This window comes from Mesoplodon mirus, assembly GCF_964341445.2.
Source record: "Mesoplodon mirus genome assembly, chromosome: 6".
Lineage (NCBI taxonomy): Eukaryota > Metazoa > Chordata > Mammalia > Artiodactyla > Ziphiidae > Mesoplodon > Mesoplodon mirus.
The window spans coordinates 141,947,557-141,971,078 of NC_138982.1; the positions used below are offsets into that span (position 1 = coordinate 141,947,557).

Below are 23,522 nucleotides of genomic sequence, written 5' to 3' on the forward strand. Positions count from 1 at the left end.
TGGCAGGACAGGTACCTGAGGACAGGATGCACAGACTTCTCCTGGTCCAGTCTTCCTGCCTCCAGTGAGCTGGGGCTGACGGTGGGACTCTAGAGTAGGGGTCTGCAAACTTTTTCTGGAAAGAGCCAGAGGGTGAATAGTTCCAGCTTTGCTGGCCACACCATCTCTGTTGTAACTACTCAACTCTGCCATCATGGCATGAAACAGCCATGGGCTAAATGCACATGGTATGCATGGCTCTGTTCCAATAAAACTTTATAGATAAATATAGCCGTGGGCTGGATTTGTCCCGTGGGTCATAGTTTTCTGACCCCTGGTCCAGCTAGAGGGCCAGGTGTCATTGGGAGGCAAAGAGCAGAGCATATGAAGGGGCTTAGAATACCTGGCCAGCCCCTCGTTAAATCTCAGACCTGCTGCATCTTCTGTGTCCTTCCCCTCTATCTTGGGGAGGTCAGACTCTCGGAATCCTCGCTTGTTTATTAAATTGGGGCTTTGATTCAGCCCTGGTGTTTGCAAACACAAGCATCCCTAGGAAGGAGGACCCAGCAATCAATAGGAGACAAGAGAAGTAGACATCGAAATAAAGGCAGACCACCTTTTCTTTTTTATTTCACTTAGACAAAATGCAAAGAGTGTCTCATTAAATTAAAAAATAAACAAAAAAGAGAACCAAATTGATTCCCCCCACCCCTTCACTGACGGCACTCATCCTAAGTAACAACAGAAGGAGGTCAAATCAAGAACCCAATTTCTAATGGGAAAGAAAGGTGTGCAAACATGACTAACGTTTCCCCCGGCCCCCAAATCAAGGTTCCTTTTAAATTCACAAAGAAGGTCATTTTTTTTTTCCTGTTTTCTTTCTTGAATCTTGTGTGATAGAACTTCCAGTTAGAAGGTTGAATGAGTCCCCCATGCACATTGTAGAAAATCAGTAAAAATGCAATAGCCCGTGAAGATCATAAAACTGGACTTCTTTCCCAAAAAATCAGATGCCCAGGCAGATGGAGCTCACACTCAGACAGAAAAAAAGCAGGAGAGTCTTTGCACTGTCTGTGGTTTTTTTCAGTATTTTCTCTGTCTCTCTTTTTTTTCTTTTTTTTTAATATATTTTGGCAATTTTCTTTCATTATAAATATTGGAATTCTGTAAAAAAAAGGTAGCTTTGATTGAATTTTTTAAACCATATTTACAACCGCTGTCCAGTCATGCCGTTGGTTATACCAGGGTGTAGGACTTGGTGTAGGGGTTGCTGCCTTTCAAATGGCCCCGAGAGTCCAGCAGGGATTCCTGGGAGCTGCTCATCTTGGCTGCCTGTCCCAGCTCCACCCCCTCCCGCTGAGGTAATGTGGCCACGGCCCCCTGCTGCCACTGCTGTCCGTCCCTCGTGGAGGCCGTGGAGGAGGCAGCCTCCATGGGGATGGGCTCGAGGACCGGGGGGCGTTTCAGGGTCCGACTTTTCTGGGGCTCCAAGCATGCCTGCCCTAAACTCGGGTCCCTGCTGGCGCCTGGACCACTTCGATTCAACAAGAAGTCCATTCGAAGGTATGGAGGCAAGTGGATGAGGTCACCTGGAAGGAAACACAGAGGGTTAGGTGGGCTCTTCACTTGGTCAGCAGGTGCTGGCTGGCCCTGTGTCCACGCGATGGGCCACTCAGGGTATTATAGGTGGGGATGTCCCCACACCTGGGCACGTTTCCCGAGACCCCTGGTCAGAGCCCCTGCAAAGGCATTATCCTCAGGCCTCCTCCACCAGGCACAGGGAGAGCTGGCTTTCCTATGGCTTGTTCACTTAAGCTCTTAAATGTCATACTTTCACCAGAGAAATAGAGGTAAGAAGATCCTTGGAACCCCCACCATGGGAAACATCAGAGGCAACCACGCACGCAGGGTATAAACGGTGATGGGCTGAACCCTGGATGCAGTGGGCAGTGGTCGGGAGAGTGCAGGGCTTGAGGAGGGAGACAGGGATGCAGAGCAAAAAATGATGGAGTCTCAGCACTTCCACGGAACTGTGTGACCTTGGCCACCACTCAGTTACCGGTTTCTGTGATTGCTTTTGGTGGAATCCTTACTAGGCTTTGACTGCCTGCTAAACTGCTTGTGTCTCTTCTGTTTCGGTCAGTGCCGTGTAGACAAAGAGGAACAGCTTAGACCGAGTATCAGGGTTTCTACTTCTTTCTCAGGATCACTCATTTGGCTTCTATGATGCCAGGGAAATGCACCCTCTTCAAGAGAACCCACTGCTGGGAGAGAGGTTAGTGGACAGAATCTAGCTGCCATCCCCGCCCCGACGCAGAGGCCACCTGTCCTCTGGGCTGCTCCCAGCACTGCCTGACACGGCAGGTTCCCCTGATGACAAACCCCACCTGATGTGGGATTTCTCAATGAGGAGTTTGCTCAGGGCTTCCCCATCGCCCGGCTGCAGTGTCCTCAGCAGTGCATTACAGCCGAGGGTCTTCCTGCCCACCCCTTCCTTCCCTTCCTCCTGTCACAGGATTCACACCTGTGTCTTGGTCTGTGGGCCCTCCTTGCCTGCTTCTGCTGTAATGGAGCAGGACCCTGTGGGGACTTTCTGGAACAGACACCAGCCATGTCCTCCACCTGCTTCTTGTTGCAGAAAATCTTTAGCCTACTAGGCCCTCCCCAAGTTCCAAAGAATAAATTTAATCAGAGAAATAAGAAGATGCAGAAACAAAGGACAATAGTCAAGGAAGACAAAATAACAATAGTTTAGTCATTAAACAAAGTCAAGGATCTTTAGTTCTTCCTCAAGGGCTATAGAGGACATTCTGAGACAAATCCTTTGAGCTGTTCTGTAGATACTGAAACACCACCAGTTGGAAGGAGTTAACTGCATGCTGCTCACCAGCAGGAAATCCCAGACCAGTTGGAACCAGAAGGTTGATGATGTTGACTCCCAGTTACCTTACCACCAGCCAGTCAGAAAAATGTCTGCAAGCTGATCATGACCCTCACAACCCTCTCCTCAGCACGTAGCCCCTTTTTCTTTTCCCTATAAAATTTCTGAGCAAAGCCTGAGAATGGGGAGTTGGTTCTTTAGGACATGAGTCCACCTTCTCCCCAGGACTGCCAGCTTCCTCAAGAAAGCTGTCTCTCCTTTTACCCAACATCTGTTTCTCAGTGTTGGATTATTGAGAAATAAGTGGCTGAACCTGAGTTCAGTAATATTGCTCCCTCTTTTTATCTTTATCCTTTACAAGAATCCCCCCACCCCTCAACCCCACCACCAAATCCCTTGCATGTCTAATCTGTCTTGGCATCTGCTTCTTGGAAAACCTGAACTGGCACAGCTGCCATCACCATCAACTATGACAATTTTTCTTTTGAAGTCCAACTGTGACCTCTAATTGTCACATTCTATGGTTTCTTCTTGGTCCTCACCCTACTTGTACCACCTGCAACATTTTGTGCTGTTGACCTTTTTGTTTTTGTTTTGAAACTCTCAGCTTCCACAGCATTTTGCTCTCCCAGAGCTCTTCCTACATCTCTGACTGTGACTTGTTACTCTCCTTTCCTGGACCCTGTCCTCCATCCACCCTCTAAGAGCACCCTGTGCTCAGCCCTCTCTTGGAGGCTCAGCACTTACCTCATCTCCTTATAGCTCACATCCATCTTTTCCATTTTGCTCTCTTTCCTGAGTTCTAGACTTGAATTTCAGATGCTTTGCTAGATATTTCCACATCAATGTCCATCACGAATTTTATTTTATATTTTGCATTTATTTATTTTTTTAACATCTTTATTGGAGTATAATTGCTTTACCATGTTGTATTAGTTTATGCTGTATAACAAAATGAATCAGCTATGTGTATACATATATCCCAATATCCCCTCCCTCTTGCACCTCCCTCCCACCCTCCCTACTCCACCCCTCTAGGTGGTCACAAAGTGCCAATCTGATCTCCCTGTGCTATGCGGCTGCTTCCCACTAGCTATCTATTTTACATTTGGTAGTGTATATATGTCAATGCCACTCTCACTTCATCCCAGCTTACCCTTCCCCTCTCCCCGTGTCCTCAAGTTCATTCTCTATGTCTGCATCTTTATTCCTGTCCTGCCCCCAAATTTGTTAGAACCTTTTTATTATTATTATTATTATTTAGATTCCATATATATGTGTTAGCATACAGTAGTTGTTTTTCACTTTCTGACTTACTTCACTCTGTGAAGTACAGACTCTAGATCCATCCACCTCACTACAAATAACTCAGTTTCATTTCTTTTTATGGCTGAATAATATTCCATTGTATATATGTGCCACATCTTCTTTATCCATTCATCTGTCGATGGACACTTAGGTTGTTCCATGTTATGGCTATTGTAAATAGTGTTGCAGGGAACACTGTGGTACATGACTCTTTTTGAATTATGGTTTTCCCAGCAGTGGGATTGCTGGGTCATATGGTAGTTCTATTTTTAGTTTTTAAAGGAACCTCCATATTGTTCTCCATAGTGGCTGTATCTATTTAAATTCCCACAAAGAATGCAAGAGGGTTCCCTTTTCTCCACACCCTATCCAGTATTTATTGTTTGTAGATTTTTTGATGATGGCCATTCTGACTGGTATAAGGTGATACCTCATTCAGACTATACTACAAAGCTACAGTAACCAAGACAGTATGGTACTGGCACAAAAACAGAAATATAGATCAATGGAACAGGATAGAAAGCCCAGAGATAAACCCACACACATATGGTTATCTTATCTTTGATAAAGGAGGCACGAATATACAATGGAGAAAAGATATCCTCTTCAATAAATGGTGCTGGACAGCTACATGTAAAAGAATGAAATTAGAACACTCCCCAACACCATATACAAAAATAAACTCAAAATGGTTTAAAGACCTAAGTGTAATGCCAGACACTATCAAACTCTTAGAGGAAAACATAGGCAGAACACTCTATGACATAAATCACAGCAAGATCCTTTTTGACCCACCTCCTAGAGAAATGGGAATAAAAACAAAAATAAACAAATGGGACCTAATGAAACCTAAAAGCCTTTGCACAGCAAAGGAAACCAAAAACAAGACAAAAAGACAACGCTCAGAATAGGAGAAAATATTTGCAAATTATGTAACTGACAAAGGATTAATCTCCAAAATATACAAGCAGCTCATGTAGCTCAATATCAAAAAACAATGAACCAAATCCAAAAATGGGCAGAAGACCTAAATAGACGTTTCTCCAGAGAAGAAATACAGATTGCCAACAAACACATGAAAGGATGCTCAGCATCACTAATCATTAGAGAAATGCACATCACGAATTTTAAAAGCCACAGTCTACAAACCCAGTTTATGAAGGCCAGCCCCTACTCCCAAACTCATCTCCAAATGCCACTTTCTCTTTCATGCCCAATCTTTTTGTATGTCATCCTCATCTTCCTAGAAATTGATACTTGAAATCTCAGAGCCCTCACTGACACCTCCTTCTCCAGGTTAATTCTGCTTGCAAAATATCTCTCGACTCCCTTTTGTTCCCATCATTATGATCCTGGTTCAAGTCTTCAATACATCTTGTGGGTCCCCTAAATGCATGAACACAATTAGAGCCCAGTCACTAGATGCACTTTGCAAACTACATTGCCCAGGTTTGAAATGGACTGAAGCCTAGATCTGACCTTCCAGCAGTTTTGGAATAGACATTGTTCACTGTGTATCCTAGTGCTTCCAACTCTTCTCACTTCGAGACGCATGCAGACAAGGGGTATTTGTGCAACACCCTGGGATGAATGCAGTGGGCTCTTCCTGGCCACGTTGGGGACTGAGAGGCTGGCCATCTTGGCTCACCTGTAAGTCCCTCATGGCAGACCTGGTGACAGCTCTGATTAGAAAATGGGCTGGGGGTGTGCAGTCCTAGAGCCGAGAGACCAGGTAAGAGGATGTGCAGGTGAGGGAGCCATGGTGATGGGAAGTGAAAGGGAATGAAACTGTGAGTTATGGAACAAGCCCAAGGAGATGGCTCCAGAACTGATGGCAGGTGGGGCAGGTGGGAAGGAGGGGTCATTGATGACTCCCTTCCAGGTTTCAAGCTCAGGAAACTGGGTGGACAGCAGGATTATTCATTCATTGCACAGAACTGCCTAGGAGAAAAATCATATTTTGGTGGGAAAAGATCATGGGTTTGGTTTCAGACATGCTGAGTTTGACGTGGTTGGGGACACCCCAGAGGAGATCGTTAGTGAGCATTTTATTCTTAATAACATATCTAAGGCATAACTCATTCCTTAACTTTCTGAATCTAAAATAACTGACAATTCTTGTTTCTTTTGCTTCAAAATATTCCCTGCTTTCCTTATTGTTGATCACGTTTTCCTCAGCCAGCCCCTTGGCAGGATCTTGGAACCTCCTGTGCCAGGCAGGGCTGCCATTAGCTGGTTGTTGTGCTAACAAAGCAGTGAAGCTGTGTGCAATTAGACAGTGACTTTTAGACCCCAGAACCTTCAAAATTCAAATTTACTCACTGAAAGAGAATAACCATTTAAAGAGAAAGGAGAGACTACTCAATGGTATAGGAGAACTAGAAACAAAAGGAAGACAGGCTGAAAAATTACTGGAAAATGCGTTTTGCACAGTTTAAATGAGCATAAGAATTTTCAAAATGCTTTGACTTTTCTTAAGAGTCCCCCCAACCCCCCAATAAGAGAAATGATGACCTTATTTTGGGGAGATTTACCATGTTGATTTCTGAGACCTTGCATTACATTGTCATGTTGCTTGGTATTTATGATGCAAGAATCCACTTAGCATTTTCCCACTGGCTTTCTCAGGATGTCTTTATCTCGAGAAGTGATGGTGACTAATTACATGTTTTCATTAATATTTTTTAGCCTGTGTTCCACTAAAATACCTTGGTTTTGGCTCACTGAAATCAAAGGTACTTTGATTCAACATTGGCTTCATACAATGAGCTGGATCAAAGGAAAGCCCAATAATAAATTCCTTGATGATAAATTGGCCACGACACTCTTAGAGAAAGAAATGAGGTAATTTCGCATTCTTGTGAAATGAGTTTTGTAACTTGATGTATCTGGACTTTAGATTAGAAAAAATGGTGGTATGAAGTTTACCATTATAGATTCTAATGTTGAAGGTATATATTGCTATGTGTATTAGCTTTAATCCCGAAAAATAAAAGTATTTAATTAAAAAAAATGAAACCTTATGTCCCTAATGCCTTTTATGATGGTATTGAAAATTCTTCATCTTCCTTTCTGGTAGTGGATGTATTCTTTAACCTTCTCTATTGGGGGTTAAATTATTTGCAAACAAATATCATGAAAGCATTAACAGAACTGTGACTAAAAACAAAAACTGGAACAATTCTTTTGTAGCATGAAGAATATTTTTTTGCATGTGAATCAACACACCCTAATGGACCAATATTGAAATTTGTGGATTTTTATATATCCAATATCCTAAACATGATTATCTGTCTTTATTCCAAGAGTCCAGATTAATTGGACTAACTGGCTCTTTTATTTATTTACATAACTAATATTATCTTAAAAATCATTTTGTTCAAGTACTTGAGAAAATGTGGAAGGCATTTACCTCCAGGGTTCTTTTAAAATGTAGGTCATGAGTGCCTTATGCTCTTTCTGACACCCAACTAAATCTTGAGTGCTTGGCATATTTGTAATGCTTTGTCACAGATTCACGAATGACTCTCCATTCCAGCAACCCCGCTTTGAACAAACAGGGCTTATTAAACTCCTAAAAAGCAATACCATCTTGGTGCCAGCTGGACTGCGGGATGCTCAGGTTTCAGATTGGATGGAACGAATGTGTCTGAAATCAAAAGACAAACCCATGATACCTGCCCCCTGCCTGCAGGGGTTGCCACTTTAGATGTAGTGATCAAGGTAGCTGGAAAAGACTGGTGAGAACTGGAAATCCTTAATAATGAAACCAGCTCAGCACCACATCCTTATATACAAGGGCTTCTGTGTTTGCTTATTGCAGGCCTGCTAAGCATCTCTGAATAGTCAGTATCTCCAAGAGATCCAGTTTTTCAGGCAAAGCTTGATTAAGTTGTGTGATGCTCTAATTAGCTCCTTTTGACAGTGTGTGTTTTCTGATTAGCACCCCAAGTAGCCCTTTCTACTGGGTAAATGCCGTAAATTGAGCTCTCTTAATAGTTCATGCGCTGACGCAGAAGAAAGCACCAGAGTGATCGGTGGGGAGCGCTATTTATTAAAGGTACTTTATGGCCATTAAAACCCCACCTCTTTTGCTAGTCCCAGTACCAGTTAGGAAACTGGATTCTTTAAGCGTCTGTCCATTTTTATGTTCTGCAGACGTCTATACATGCCGAGACAACCATGCGCTTATGACTCCAGACAGAGAGAAATAAAATGGGAAACTGTCATGACAATCTAGACACCTACGCACCTGCTTTCCTTAACCTCCCCGCCCTCCATCTGCCTGTTTCACATGGGAGAAACTAAACAACACTTCTAACGGTGGTGCTTAAGAGTGGAAGTCTGGACTACATTGCCTGCATTTAATCCGACAGGTATAAGCCTGGGCTCAGTTTCCTTACTCATAAAATGGGAACAAGAGCAGAATCGACCACAGAGGGTTATAATGAGGATTTAATTAGATAATGCAGGTGAAAGGTTTACTGTCAGACATCTCCCTTTCAGAGGGTCTGAAGTTATGGGGCTTGAAATCTGACAGGGGAATGAATCGGGAACTCTTCTTTTACCCTAGGGTCTGTCTTTTATAGGTTGAGTAGTGTCCCCCCAAAAGATAGGTCCATACCCCAACCCTTGGAGTCTGTGAATGTGATGTGATTTGGAGAAGGGGTTTTTGTTGATGTCATTAAGTAAAGGACCCTGAGATGAGATCACCTGAATTTAAGGTGAGCCCTAAATCCAATGACATGTGTCCTCATTAAAAAAAAAAAAAAAAAAAAAAAAAAGCAGAGGGAAATGTGAGACATAAAGAATGGAGACGGCCATGTGAAGATGAGGCAGATGTTGCAGTGATGGGGTCACGAGCCAGGGAACACTTGGAGCCGCCAGAAGCTGGAAGAGAGAAGGAAGGGACTCTTCTCTAGAATTCCTGGAGGGAGCACAACCTCACTGACACGTTGATCTCGGACTTCTGTACTCCCAGAAAAGAGAATATATTTCTGTTGTTTTAAGCCACCTAGTTTGCGGTAATTTGGTATAGAGGTCACAGGACCCTGATACAGAGGTCCTTTCTTCCTGTCTGGGATAGGCTGGGGGCGTCACAGGAAACCTCTTTGAACATTTATCCTGTGTGGAACAGTCTCTGCTCCCATCCACCAAGGAGAGGAGGGGTTTTCTCTTTAATGAGCAGTAACAGCAGCCAGCACGCTTGTGGTTTATGCTGTCCCCACGCTGTGCCCTGAGCTCACAGTAGCCCCTCTGTGGGCTGTCCTATCAGCCATCCTTCCTTCTCTGCCAAGGCCAAGCCAGAGTCACTTCTTTCATGTCCCCTGCTCCCTGGGGAAGTGGACAGCTGTCCAGCTGGCACCCAAAGACCCCCTCAGGGCTGGGTTGGAGGTGCTTTTCCGGATTCCCCCCAGGAGGGAGCTGAAGCCTCCTGAGTGCATCTGTCTCCACGGGCCTTCTCGGTTCCCCGCTGCCCAGCCCTCCCCAGCCCACCCTCCCAGAACACTTGACCCCCGCCAGGCTCCGTGGAGCAACCCCCCCAGAATTGAATCCACCCCAGCCCTCTGGAGTTTCCATTTGAAAGCGGCAGTGACCCAGGAGAAGTCGAAGGGTCTCCTTTGCTTTGAACTCCAGAGTCACCTGTGTCAGGTGCGCATGCCCTTGGCATCCTGGTGTGTAAACCCGCCACTGCCCCCAACCGGGGTGGAGCCTGGCCCGGCCTGGGTGTGGATTCCAGGAAACTAGGGCCTCCAGAACTGACACCCTCAGTTATAGCTTCCCCTCTTGCTTTCCTCCGGCCACCTCTCCACTTTCTCTCTCCCTCTTTCTAGTTTTGTTTCCTTTGTGCTGAAACTTTCACCCATGAAGTAAAAGGCATGGGGAGGGGTAGAGCACGGACAGTGCAGGTGCGAGAGGGTCAGGAGACGGCTAAGTGCAGTGCGGGGGCCGGGGCACCAGTGTCGAGTGAGTGAGTGTGTGCGTGTGCACCTGTGCATGTCTCTCTGTGTGGAGACGGCTGAGTGCAGTGCAGGGGCCGGGGCACCAGTGTCGAGTGAGTGAGTGTGTGCGTGCGTGTGTGCACCTGTGCATGTCTCTCTGTGTGGAGACGGCTGAGTGCAGTGCAGGGGCCGGGGCACCAGTGTCGAGTGAGTGAGTGTGTGCGTGCGTGTGTGCACCTGTGCATGTCTCTCTGTGTGGAGACGGCTGAGTGCAGTGCAGGGGCCGGGGCACCAGTGTCGAGTGAGTGAGTGTGTGCGTGCGTGTGTGCACCTGTGCATGTCTCTCTGTGTGGAGACGGCTGAGTGCAGTGCAGGGGCCGGGGCACCAGTGTCGAGTGAGTGAGTGTGTGCGTGCGTGTGTGCACCTGTGCATGTCTCTCTGTGTGGAGACGGCTGAGTGCAGTGCAGGGGCCGGGGCACCAGTGTCGAGTGAGTGAGTGTGTGCGTGCGTGTGTGCACCTGTGCATGTCTCTCTGTGTGGAGACGGCTGAGTGCAGTGCAGGGGCCGGGGCACCAGTGTCGAGTGAGTGAGTGTGTGTGCGTGCGTGTGTGCACCTGTGCATGTCTCTCTGTGTGGAGACGGCTGAGTGCAGTGCAGGGGCCGGGGCACCAGTGTCGAGTGAGTGAGTGTGTGCGTGCGTGTGTGCACCTGTGCATGTCTCTCTGTGTGGAGACGGCTGAGTGCAGTGCAGGGGCCGGGGCACCAGTGTCGAGTGAGTGAGTGTGTGCGTGCATGTGTGCACCTGTGCATGTCTCTCTGTGTGGAGACGGCTGAGTGCAGTGCGGGGGCCGGGGCACCAGTGTCGAGTGAGTGAGTGTGTGCGTGCGTGTGTGCACCTGTGCATGTCTCTCTGTGTGGAGACGGCTGAGTGCAGTGCGGGGGCCGGGGCACCAGTGTCGAGTGAGTGAGTGTGTGTGCGTGCGTGTGTGCACCTGTGCATGTCTCTCTGTGTGGAGAAGGCTGAGTGCAGTGCGGGGGCCGGGGCACCAGTGTCGAGTGAGTGAGTGTGTGCGTGCGTGTGTGCACCTGTGCATGTCTCTCTGTGTGGAGACGGCTGAGTGCAGTGCAGGGGCCGGGGCACCAGTGTCGAGTGAGTGAGTGTGTGCGTGTGTGTGTGCACCTGTGCATGTCTCTCTGTGTGGAGACGGCTGAGTGCAGTGCAGGGGCCGGGGCACCAGTGTCGAGTGAGTGAGTGTGTGCGTGCGTGTGTGCACCTGTGCATGTCTCTCTGTGTGGAGACGGCTGAGTGCAGTGCGGGGGCCGGGGCACCAGTGTCGAGTGAGTGAGTGTGTGCGTGTGTGTGTGCACCTGTGCATGTCTCTCTGTGTGGAGACGGCTGAGTGCAGTGCAGGGGCCGGGGCACCAGTGTCGAGTGAGTGAGTGTGTGCGTGCGTGTGTGCACCTGTGCATGTCTCTCTGTGTGGAGACGGCTGAGTGCAGTGCAGGGGCCGGGGCACCAGTGTCGAGTGAGTGAGTGTGTGCGTGCGTGTGTGCACCTGTGCATGTCTCTCTGTGTGGAGACGGCTGAGTGCAGTGCGGGGGCCGGGGCACCAGTGTCGAGTGAGTGAGTGTGTGCGTGCGTGTGTGCACCTGTGCATGTCTCTCTGTGTGGAGACGGCTGAGTGCAGTGCGGGGGCCGGGGCACCAGTGTCGAGTGAGTGAGTGTGTGCGTGCGTGTGTGCACCTGTGCATGTCTCTCTGTGTGGAGACGGCTGAGTGCAGTGCAGGGGCCGGGGCACCAGTGTCGAGTGAGTGAGTGTGTGCGTGCGTGTGTGCACCTGTGCATGTCTCTCTGTGTGGAGACGGCTGAGTGCAGTGCAGGGGCCGGGGCACCAGTGTCGAGTGAGTGAGTGTGTGCGCGTGCGTGTGTGCACCTGTGCATGTCTCTCTGTGTGGAGACGGCTGAGTGCAGTGCAGGGGCCGGGGCACCAGTGTCGAGTGAGTGAGTGTGTGCGTGCGTGTGTGCACCTGTGCATGTCTCTCTGTGTGGAGACGGCTGAGTGCAGTGCAGGGGCCGGGGCACCAGTGTCGAGTGAGTGAGTGTGTGCGCGTGCGTGTGTGCACCTGTGCATGTCTCTCTGTGTGGAGACGGCTGAGTGCAGTGCAGGGGCCGGGGCACCAGTGTCGAGTGAGTGAGTGTGTGCGCGTGCGTGTGTGCACCTGTGCATGTCTCTCTGTGTGGAGACGGCTGAGTGCAGTGCAGGGGCCGGGGCACCAGTGTCGAGTGAGTGAGTGTGTGCGTGCGTGTGTGCACCTGTGCATGTCTCTCTGTGTGGAGACGGCTGAGTGCAGTGCAGGGGCCGGGGCACCAGTGTCGAGTGAGTGAGTGTGCGTGCGTGCACCTGTGCATGTCTCTCTGTGTGGAGACGGCTGAGTGCAGTGCAGGGGCCGGGGCACCAGTGTCGAGTGAGTGAGTGTGTGCGTGTGCGTGTGTGCACCTGTGCATGTCTCTCTGTGTGTGTGTGTGCATGTGTGATGGAAAGACAGAGGTGGAGTGGAGGCACATAGGAGAAGAGCACAGAGTGTGGCAGGCGGCCCCAGGGCTCACCCTCTGAAAGCTGGGAGGGAAAGGACCTGGGGACCCCAGCGCTCCCTTCCTCACCTTCCTTCTGCCCTGCTCACCTGCCTGCCTGTACTTCCAGCCCTTCTAGCACCTTCCCAGACCCCTAAACCCTGCGAGCTACCTCCCCAAACCCAGAGGAACCCACGGGGGCTGAGTCCCGCCTGCGCCTTGCAGGCTCTCTCCACCCACCGGCTTGTGTGGGTTTTAATTGCATGTTTGTGCGTCATCAACAGTCACCCCACTGTGCTCTGTTCCCGAGGCCAAAGTCTCTGTTGGCCCTTGTGTCAGAGACATGGAGGGACGCCAAGGGGTGAAGGAGGCTGGTGGGGGAAGAAAGAGCTCCGAGAAACTGGGCTGAGGGACTGAGCTGCTGGGCCAGCCTGGGGTCAGATGGTGCTGAGATGGAGGGGGTGGGGCAGGGGTGAGGTGGGAGGGAGGAGGGCTGGTGGGGAGACAGAGAGGCAGAGACAGAGAGAGACAAACAGAGAGATGGGGGAGAGAGAGACCGAGACAGAGAGGGAGACAGAGAGACAGAGACAGAGAGAGACAAACAGAGAGATGGGGGAGAGAGAGACTGAGACAGAGAGGGAGACAGAGAGACAGAGAGATGGGGGAAGAGAGAAAAAAGAGAGGAGAGAGAGAGACAGAGGGGGTCAGGGAAGCACATTCCCAGAGGGAAGCAGAGGGAAATCATGAAGACACAGGACCAAGAGAGATGAAAGTGAGAGACACAGAGCCACACAGAGAGAAAAGCCAAGGTCACTGAGTCACAGGATGACGGCTACGAGGACTGGGCAGCGAGCCCTGTGGGAAGGGATGTAGACTGTCGACGACGAGCTAGCCCTCTCTCCTCGCCTGGCCTCCACAGTCCACCCACCCCGGGCCTCGCACTCCCCAGGCATCCCCCCGACCCCATCTCATCAGCCTGCAGCCCACAAACTGCACCCTTCACCCCCGGCCGCCAGAGGAGCCCAGGCGCTGCTCTGACTCGCTCCTTGAGGGTGAGAGGCGATTTAGCCATTACTTCCATGTTATGCCTTACTATTTGACATAATGGGCCATTTCTCATCCTCCTGTCACTGCCCTCTGGGGACCTTTGGTGCCATTAATATCCCCGAAAGTTCACACCAAATAAGTCAGCATCCATTTCTCTCTCGGCCCCTAACCACTTTGCTTACTGGTGCCATGACAACTCCAGCCCTCCGGCCTTGAACTAGCATGGATTCCCCCGGCAATCCCACATCCATCAGAAGATACGAGCTCAGAGCTTGCCATCCTCCACCCAGGGGGCCTCTGAGCCCTGCTCTGCCCGACTATGGGAAAACTGCTGTGTTAAACCTGCCTCTTTTTAGCTGAAAACCAGAAGACACCCCCCTGACTTCCTATCAGGAAAGCAAAACTTCCTGAACCTTCTCAGTCTATTCAGACTCACATGCAACATTTGAATGCATTTTAGCTTTGGAAGAAGAATGGCAAAATCAATACCAACTCTGAACAAGAACAGATCAATTCAGAAACTCTGTAATGGACGTGCAGTCCGTGAATCTGGCTCAGACAACGGTTCCCGCCTCTGGCCACGTGCACCCTGGGGAAAGAAAGCCTACAGTCAAGAACAGCGGTTCTCAGCTGAGGGTGACTTTGCCCTCCAGGGGGCACGTGGCAACGTCCTGTGATGCCCAGGGCAGCCTCCACCACAGAGCATCAGCCAACCCCAGATGTTATGCGCCGTTGTTGTGAAATCCTAGCTTACATGGTCCAAGTTCCTAATTCCACGCGGATCCTGATTTCACTTTACTTTTACTTGAACAGCATCAGATTCAATCAGAATAGGGAATGGTACTTCTCTGCCTCTCCTAATCCACAAGGAATTACCTCCTCAGTTATTTGTGGAGGAATGTAAGGGATGCATCCGATGGAACAGCAGTTAGATGGCCTGTGTCCGACCTGACCTGACTAGGGTGGTGGGCTCAGAGCAACGGGCAAGGTGTGAGTGAGAGCTGAGCCTTGTCTTGAAATCCTGCCTCTGCCTCAAGTAGTTCTGTGAGCCCGTTGAGCTTTAGCTCTTTCCTTTAGTCAAGGGAAACGGGCCTGATAATTTCTAATGAAAACCTGTAATCCTGAAAGAGTCTTTCTTATGCTCTGAACCATCTCACCTGGGAAAACTGGTCCAGCACCTGCGAACTTGGAGGTGCTTGGAATTTGGGGATGAATAAGGGACAAATGAATGCATTTTTGGGAGCCTGAAATTCCAAGGCGCATTGCAATATCCTTCTTCTCCCGGCTGGGCAATTCTTTATACTCAGCAAATGTGAGAAGATATGCACGCTTTCACAAAAAAAATTGTGCAGGATGAAAGTGAAGCAGGGTCCCTGTGGGCTTCAGTCTCCTCTGGGGACACAAAAAAAGGAACTTTCATCAACTTCTAACAAGGTTTGATATCTGTGCTTGGATGGAGCTGGATATTGATGCAAAAGTAAGAAGCCAAGGATGCTTACCTCGACTTCCGGCAATTTCAATAAAAACTACACAGACTTGAAACGACACTATGGCATCAAAGAGCTAGTTACAAAGGGGAGCGTGTAGTCCACGCACACCCGAGGCCGACCAGATCTAACACTTTTCCAGTTTAATATTAATGTCACAGCAGTAATGAAAACTTGTAAATGAACCCTTCTTGGTAAATGAATCTTCACTCCCAAACGGCAACCAGGAAAAACTCTAAATAAGTAATGTGAGATGGTTATCAGAGGTCCGCGTCAGTGGATTCTATTACCATTCTTGGCTTGTACTTGGGAGGCTTCATGCATTTTTAAGGGCTCATCGCTATTGTGATCCTACTTGCTGGTGAACTTTAAAAACTATACTGAGGTATAAAGTGGGGCTTTGAATTTGTTGTGCTCGTGATTCTTCTGAAAGAGAGTAGTTCTGGATAAAAAGCAGGATTGGAAAATCTGCTCAGAAGGTAGGCGAGCTGGGAACATGTTGGGGCATTTGGAGCCCCCAGTGGGGAAGGGTCCATGAGGGTCACGTGACACCCTCAGGGACCCACACACTGAGGACCCCCAAGGAGGAGCCCTGGCTGGGGGCTTCAACCTGTTCAGCTGCGAGGTTAGCAGCCCCGTGTCAATAACCCTGCTCATCTTGACTCATCCCACAGAAGGACTCGTTCACCTGGAGCGAGATGATGCCAGGCAGAGGAAATCTATGTTGGTGGAAATTAGGAGGCCAGAGAGTTGGGGTGTGGAGAGCAGGGGGGTCATGACTGGTGGGGAAGGTGGGGCTGGCTTCTCAGAGCCTTGGGGGTCTTTACCCTGAAAGCAGTGGGAAGGCAAAGAAGGGATTTTAACATGAGGGTGTCGACTGAATCACTTCTGGCTTGTTGCTTCCTAGTCTGGGAATAGGATGCTTGAGACACTGGTTCCGTATCCACACAGGACCACACTGAGAGATGCTGGTCCTTGCTGTATATTTTTTACCCTTTGTGTATTTCCAGGACCTTCAGGTCGTTTCTGGCTTGTGGTGACATCTCACCAGGCTGTGTATGTGTGTGTGTGTTCGTGTGTGTGGGAGGGGGTGTCTGTCTTCCATAAGCTGGGTTTTGCCTTGTTTCTTGGGCCTCCTCAATGACCTGTCTTTGGGACAATTTGTCTGCTGTCTGTGACACTATGTGCTATTCTGATAAACAAGGAGACTGTGGGAAGTGTTGGTTTAACATATTAACACTTTGATGTCTTCAGGTAATACCTGGCACGGTATTTTTACAGGGAAGATGCTCAGTAGAGATGGGTTGAATAAACAAGTGTATTACATTTGTGTTTTGACAGGGCCCTTCTGGAGATGCGGTGGACTTTCCTTCATGGTGGTGAGCCTCTCTGCTTGTCATCCACGCACTGGAATCCAGAGCTGCCTTCTGGTCACTCAGCAGGACACAGGTGGCCGTCCTGCCCCTCTGTCACAGGCCCAGGCCTCCCCCTCACCTCCACTCCCTGTAGGCTCCCCGACAATGAGAGCTGAACCCCAATATGTCTACCTAGGAAGGCAGCGAGGCGCCAATGGGCTCAGAAGTCAGAGAGAATGTAGTGAGAATGAAAGACTAAATCTCCATATAGCTGCGGCCACAGTAAAACAGCCAGAGCATGTGGCAAGGTCGGAGGAAAGCTCGGGCACCTGTGCCCCGTGCCTGGAGGAGGAGATGGTTGGGAAAGGCAAACGGGCTCAGGGTTCCAAGCTCGGGACCCTCAGAACAAGTCCCGCCATCACTTTCTGTGTCTGAGGGACATCGACAAAGAACAGACTGAAGTTACAGGCGGGTCCTTAAGAAGACAGAATTGCAAATGCACATCAGAAAGGTTTGGTTTTCTAAGAGGGAGTCAGAATGAGCCCATTCGAATGTTAAGGTCTACCTAGAGCTGAGTGAATATGCGGCGATGTTGCTTCATGGCCCCCCGGGGGGTCTTTCTGACTTTAAATCCTGGGGGAGTGTTTGAAAGTCTGCACCTTTCAAACACAGCTTGGACGGAAGGAAACTCTTCCTGTGTTGTGGATGCCAAGCTCATTGCTGTCTGCTGGCCTTTATCTCTGCTCTTCCCTCTGCGTGGACCTCTATTCCTCAGGGTCTTTGCCTGGGTCTCCCTGTCCGTCCACCACTGAGGTCTCATCTCACATCTCATTGCTTCTGAGAGGACTCCCCTGACCATCTTCTCCTAAGTACCTCCTGCCAGACTTTTTCCCCTTCCTGGTTTACTTCCCTTCCCAGCGCTGACCATGATCTGAAACAATACCATTTGTTTACTTGATAAGCGTCTGTCTCCCCACAGGAACATAAGCTCCTTCCAAGCGGGGTCTTAGTGGGTCCTGTCAGCCGTTGTATCCCCAGCTCCGAAAACAGGGCTAGGTGTGGAGTGGAAGCCAGAAAATACACACTGGAGGAAAGGCAGGGAGGCAGGGGGGGCGGGCGGGAAGGAGCAAGGTCATCTCTAGAAGGGTGAAGGCCAGGGGAACTCAAGCCTTGTGCGTGTGTGTCCGTGTGTGTGCATGTGTGCGTGCGTGCATGACATGTGCACACGACAGCTGAGAACAAGGCCAGCCTTTGCAGGGGATGTGACCTGAGCAGAGGCCGGCTGGTCCTTCAGGTGGGAGCCCTGTCTCTCACTCCACTCTCTTCTCTCCCTTTAAACACACACCCACAGGGGAGCGTGAAGTACATGATGAGTGGATCCTAAAATTAAAATCCTCAAACTGCTTCATATAACTGGTTGTTCAGAGAACCAATAAGTTGGTGGCAAGCAATGGCCATTTCCAACCGGAAAACCTCCCCTGCATTCATCATGGCGGAGGAGCGGGGGGTCAGTGAGGTGCAGACGTTTAAGGCTGGGGTCCCAGCGTCTCAGGGAGGAGATCAGAAGGGGTGGACACTTCCCTTGCTGCTGGCAGGGCCAGGCTGCATTAGGTTGCAGATTTGAAGCTTTAAATTGATTTAAGTAGCTTCCTGCAGTGGTATCTCTTGATTGCACAGGATAAGCATCATGAATAAAGAAGCAGTAGTAATCCAAGAACATCAGAAACTGGCTCCAGATGCTACCTGAAACCAAAAGTAGCTATCGTAACTGAAGTATTAGAAGCCACCTTGACCGAGAGGAAAAGAAGCTGTTAAATTTTCCAGCTATTTCTCAGAGGAATAGTTAGTTTGTTTGCTTTGTCTTTTGCTTTTAAAGATGGAAATAGTTTCTATTTAATAATTTCTAACCATTGTAATATTTGAACCAATCGGCCAATCTTGTCATCTTCACAATCATGATATATTCATTCATTCAATAACATTTATTAAACACCTGCTGTACATCAGACACAGTGTTAGGTATATACATTCAATGTCATTTAGCTGGTTAAAAATATTTCTTGAACACTCGCTATGCTGCCAGATAACTGCTAGATACCAGGAGAGAAATATACAGATGACTAAGACATATTTCCTATTTTCCTGCAGCCACAATCTGGCCAAATTCATTTAGCTTGGTCCTGATTTGTAGAGAATTTAAAAGCCTGGGGTTGTAAATGGAAAAAAAAAAACTCATCAGAAAAGAACTGATGGCAAGGAGAAAGATATCCAGAGATCTGGATGGCTGATAGCATCTAGAAACACAAGGGAACACAGGTAAAGACTTTGGTTTGGAAGCTCTGTTCAAGGAACTGCTAATTTTGACACAGTCTCCAGTCAGCAGGATAATAAACTGTAACTTTAGGTTTTGTGCCCGGTGTTGAATTTAGTTCCATTATAAAGGAGCAACAGAAAGGCTTCCAGAAGGATGAAATATTTTTCTAAAAGCATATCAAATGTTCAGTAATAATAATACATCATCTAGAGTGGACAAAACAATGTTTGTGGGCATTAGAATACATAAGGATTTAAAAAGTTATTCATACCTACAGTTATAAAATCCTTTTAGTCTAAATTGCATATTATGACAATAGTACCTTACTTGTGATCTTTCAGTTGTTCTGATGGATCCAGGCAACAATATCATGAAAAGAGTTCAAACATTTTTTTTTTCAATAGGAATCCAACACGATGAACAACAAGCCATCAAAAAGGTACAAACCTTTAATTATTTCAAGACCGGCACACATAGGACATTTAACCTAGGAGCTGGTTCTACACAAGGGGAAGCATGGCATGTATCTCAGATGGGAGTGTGATGCATATACTTAACTGGGTGCTATTGATACACAAATGAGGTGGATGCTCTCCAGGAATCAATGGCCGTGGAAGGAAAATAAACCAAAGAAGGAAGGAGGAGGGGGGCGAGCAGTACATCTGCAGACCATCATTGGAGTCACCGTGGGAGCCCTGACGGCGACAAGGCGACAACAGAAGCTACAACTAATGCTGCTGACGCCTGCATCAGGCGACATACAGCTTACACAAACCCCAGATGGTGGGTGTTGATGCCATGCCCATTTTACAGATGAGCCAACTTCAGCCCAGCGAGACTAAACAACCTGTCCACAAGCTCATTTTCTCCTCTCTTGTCTTCCTTACTCTCGAGGTTTACAGCCACAAAATGCTATGGCATTTCTCCTACATTTGCTGCATTGGCCTTGCAAATGAATGCCAACAACAAAAAGTCCTTGAATAAAAACACCCACAAATAAAGTCTTCTCCCTGAGGATGTAGAGAGCACGGAAATAAATGAAGCTCTCATTCTTGACAGGAGGTTGGTGTGGATTTGACTCAGTTTGGAAGATGAGCTGCTGGATAGACAATTCTTATTTTATGTATTTTTATGCATTTACAAAGCTCATTTCAGCTTGGCCTTATGCCATAAAGCCCAAAGGAATCGTGGGGATTTAAAATGAAGATATATTTTTGAAATAGAACCTGTATTACTGTTCAGAAAATGGGAACACGAGAAATAAAACTGGATTCCACAAGAATGGATAAGCCAGTGCACAAAGTCAAGTCTACAGACAGGTACTTCAGGGTGAAAAAGAAAATGTGATTCTTCAGAAGAGAACTACAACTGGCTGTCGTGGTTCAGATCCAATCTAAAGATGTGTTTCATTTGCCCCGTACAATGGTTTGCACGTATCTGAGCAAACACTTGAAAAGTGTGAGTTGCCGTATAACACCAAAATTTCTGGCTTCTCTTGAGAAACTAGCTCACACGGCCCCCAGTTTCCATTGGGAATCAGTTGGCAGGAGGCTGCTAGAGTCCTTTTCCCCTAGACAGTCACTCAGCTCTTGAATTCTCCACATCCCCATCCATCCCTCTACCCTGCCCCCCACCCTCTTCACTTACATGATCTGCCAGGCCCTGCAGGCCTTCGGGTTTGCAGCTCCCATCCACACACCCAGAATACTGTTCAAGGCAGACACCAAACTACTGGCCGACCTGACACTAGCCATTTACTGTCACTTTGGGTAACTCAGGGAAGCCAAGTGCCAAAGGCTGGCTCCCCAATAAGACTGCTCTCCTTCTGAAACCCACAGCACGGCAGTTTTAAAACATCACCCCCATATTTTCAATACTTCTCAGGTGGTGGTGATCTCCTTTTCTAGAATCTGGGCTCCCAGAGCTCTGTGGTCGCTTGAACAACAGAATATGGCAGAAGTGATGGGTCAGTTTTCAGGCCCAACCTTAAGAAACTGGCTATTTCCACTGTCTCTCTTGGGACACTGGCTCTTAGAACTGAGTCACCATGACATAAGGATGCACAGGCCACCTCGTGGAGAAACCTATGTAGGGAGGATGCGGCCAGCATCAACCCTCCAGGTGAGTGAGCCATTTTGAACGTGGCTCCTCTATCCATAACTGAGCTTCCCCATCGACACGGTCAGAACCGAGATGCGTGTCCCCACGAAGCCCTGACTCAATTTCAGACTCAAGAACGAAACAAATGATCATCGTTGTTGTAAGCTCCCAAGCTTTAGGGTGGTGCATTATGCAGCAGTCAATAAACAGAAGACCCAGTGTAAATACCAACAAGGCCTTTTACAACAGACCAGTGTGACTTGGGAAGATGAGCTTCCCCGACCGCTGGTCCACACGTGTCTCGCCTCACCTGGCCGATGCGCCTTCGGAACCGCCATGTTCATCACGCGTCCTCCATCCTGAGGTTTGGGGGGAGATGCGGTGAACCTGCAGATCCCCGATTCTGAAGGGGTGCTGGAGGTCAGACTGTCTGTGTACTCATTTGTCCCTGCCGTCAACTGCTCGGACGATGTGTCTGAGATGAAGCACTCTGTGATGGTGAACTTGGCGTGCCTCAGCTGCTCTTCCATCTTGGCGTGTTCATAGGCCCTGGCCAGTTCTTCATAAGTGGAAGAGGCACTTTCTGTGGAGACCATGCTGCTTCGCGCCCGATCTGTGCCGTGCAAAAGAGAAAACAAGATGGATGATGTGTCACCGTGAGTCTGCACTGACTGGGTGGCACTCTGGGCTTGTGTCTATTTCTTCCAGTCACTGGGTAGCCCGGCAGGGGTGCCCGGTCTTTGTCTGAGGACTGCCTTTGTCACTGTAAGGCCACCTTCATGATCCTCAGCCATGTGGCCTCGGGGTGTCAACAGAAGCTCTGGAGTCAGATGTCCCCAGCCTGGGACACTGCCATAGATCAGTAATACATCCCCTTGAAAAAATTCTGCTTTTAGTTAAGACAGCTGGGAATGCGGTGCAAATGAACTGCAGTGGCCCCTTCCCTGCCCTGTTTTGCAAGTCCCCCTGGACCACAGAGAGTCTTTCACTGGCAGGAATGATCTGAACTCTGCACTCAGCTCCTCTGGCCTCTGTGTGGCAGGAAGACAGGGGGACGGTTAGAGATGAAGATGTGACTGTGCGGAATTGCTCACTAGGTCAAACGACTTCTGACCCTGGGACTCATTCTTTGTGTTTGCCACCCTTTACGGGGACCAGAAAACCTCTAGAACCATAAAAGGAGCATCTTGGGTAGAGGACTGTCTGCATTTTAAACCCACTCAAAAGTTCTGAAGTCACCTCTGTGGAACTCTGAGGTTCTTGTAAGAGAAATAACTGCCATAAAAATAAATGTACATGGTGACACGCCACCTTTGGAAGACTATTTTTGAAGTGTATCATCCAGAACAAAAGAAAATGAGTATTAAAATTTCCTACAGCTATTAAGTTTAGATATCATTTCTTTTCAAAATTTTAGATTGGTGGGGTGGGCAACCCAGTGCTATTCTTAGGCTCTGTCTTCTCTGCAGAGTGAGATCTTGGTGGTGGATGGTACGGTAGGAATGGCTTTCCTTATAATCAACCCTTGTTTAATTGTCAAATGGGTCTGCCGTGTTCCCTACAGAGGGTGCTATGACCTTGTCATGTAACTTCAAGTGCAATGTCTTAATCCTGGAGATAGTAGTTGGTGAGATGCCCTCAGAGGATAATCAGAATGATTGTAATCTTGAGGGAGAACATTTAGAAATTTCTATGTCTCTCTCGGCAGGGCAGGAAGGAAAAGGAGAGGGAACAGTGTGTCTGAGATTCAGGATGCCTGCAAACTAGACTCCTTTGGCTCTGCTGTGCGGAATTCACTGGATCTTGGACATGGTCAATGCAGTACAGCTGTATCGGTACCTGTTAGGTAAATGGTCTAGCAATTTGAAATTGACCTTGAAAGGGAACAGGTAGGGCCCTGAAGCCAAGGGCATGGGCCCTACTTGTCCCAGGATAGAGAAGGAGGCATGCAGGCCCTACCTGTGTCTTGGGAGGGGCTGACACTGTAACTGTCACTCTCCTTGTCCATGGACCCCGCAGCCCTGGGTGTTGGCAGCCTCCAGTCAGTGGTGAGGGTGTGTGTTGAAACGGTGGGGTGGGGTCTGTTGAGGGTCCACTGGCTGGCGTACCGGTTTCTCGTTGTGGGCCCAGCCTTCGCGTTCCTCCTGGTGGTGGGATCTGAGAAGAACCAGAACAAGGTTTGTCTCTAGGAGGGTGGTCAGCCGTGATCATGGTGTTGAGTGGGGTTCTCCCGACCCAGCCCTATGACCCAGCAGGGCTCACGCCTCCAGGAAGCTCTCCCTGACTACCCCTGTCCAGAGTACTGGCTTCCTCTCCTCTCTGGTCTGAAACATTCAGGTGATACTTAAGCACTTAAACAAGCCTTGTTGGGGAAGAATATCAGATTTGGACTCAGGACTCCAAATGGATGTGGGTCTTGCTTTTGGCTCTTAATAGTTTCATGACCCCCCTTGTATCACTGAAACTTCCTGAGAATCACCACCTTCTGTAAAAGGAGAGAGTTCAGCCAAATACGCTCTAATGTGGCTTCCTTTCT

General features: G+C 48.6%; 1 protein-coding gene across 2 annotated transcripts in view; it reads right to left on the reverse strand.

Moving 5' to 3' along the window:
• Nucleotides 1–1,215: 1,215 nt before the first annotated feature.
• Nucleotides 1,216–23,522, reverse strand: part of DSCAM (DS cell adhesion molecule) — a gene marked incomplete at both ends in the record, with an annotated part of 740,068 nt that continues 717,761 nt past the window's right edge. Inside the window, 3 exons of one of the 2 annotated variants that reach the window (XM_082624816.1) lie at nucleotides 1,216–1,568; nucleotides 21,297–21,599; nucleotides 22,946–23,143. In XM_082624816.1, the coding sequence (XP_082480942.1) occupies nucleotides 1,216–1,568; nucleotides 21,297–21,599; nucleotides 22,946–23,143 (854 nt within the window). Of the gene's footprint in view, nucleotides 1,569–21,280; nucleotides 21,600–22,945; nucleotides 23,144–23,522 lie in introns of both variants that reach the window. The other variant, XM_082624817.1, reaches the window with a different exon arrangement.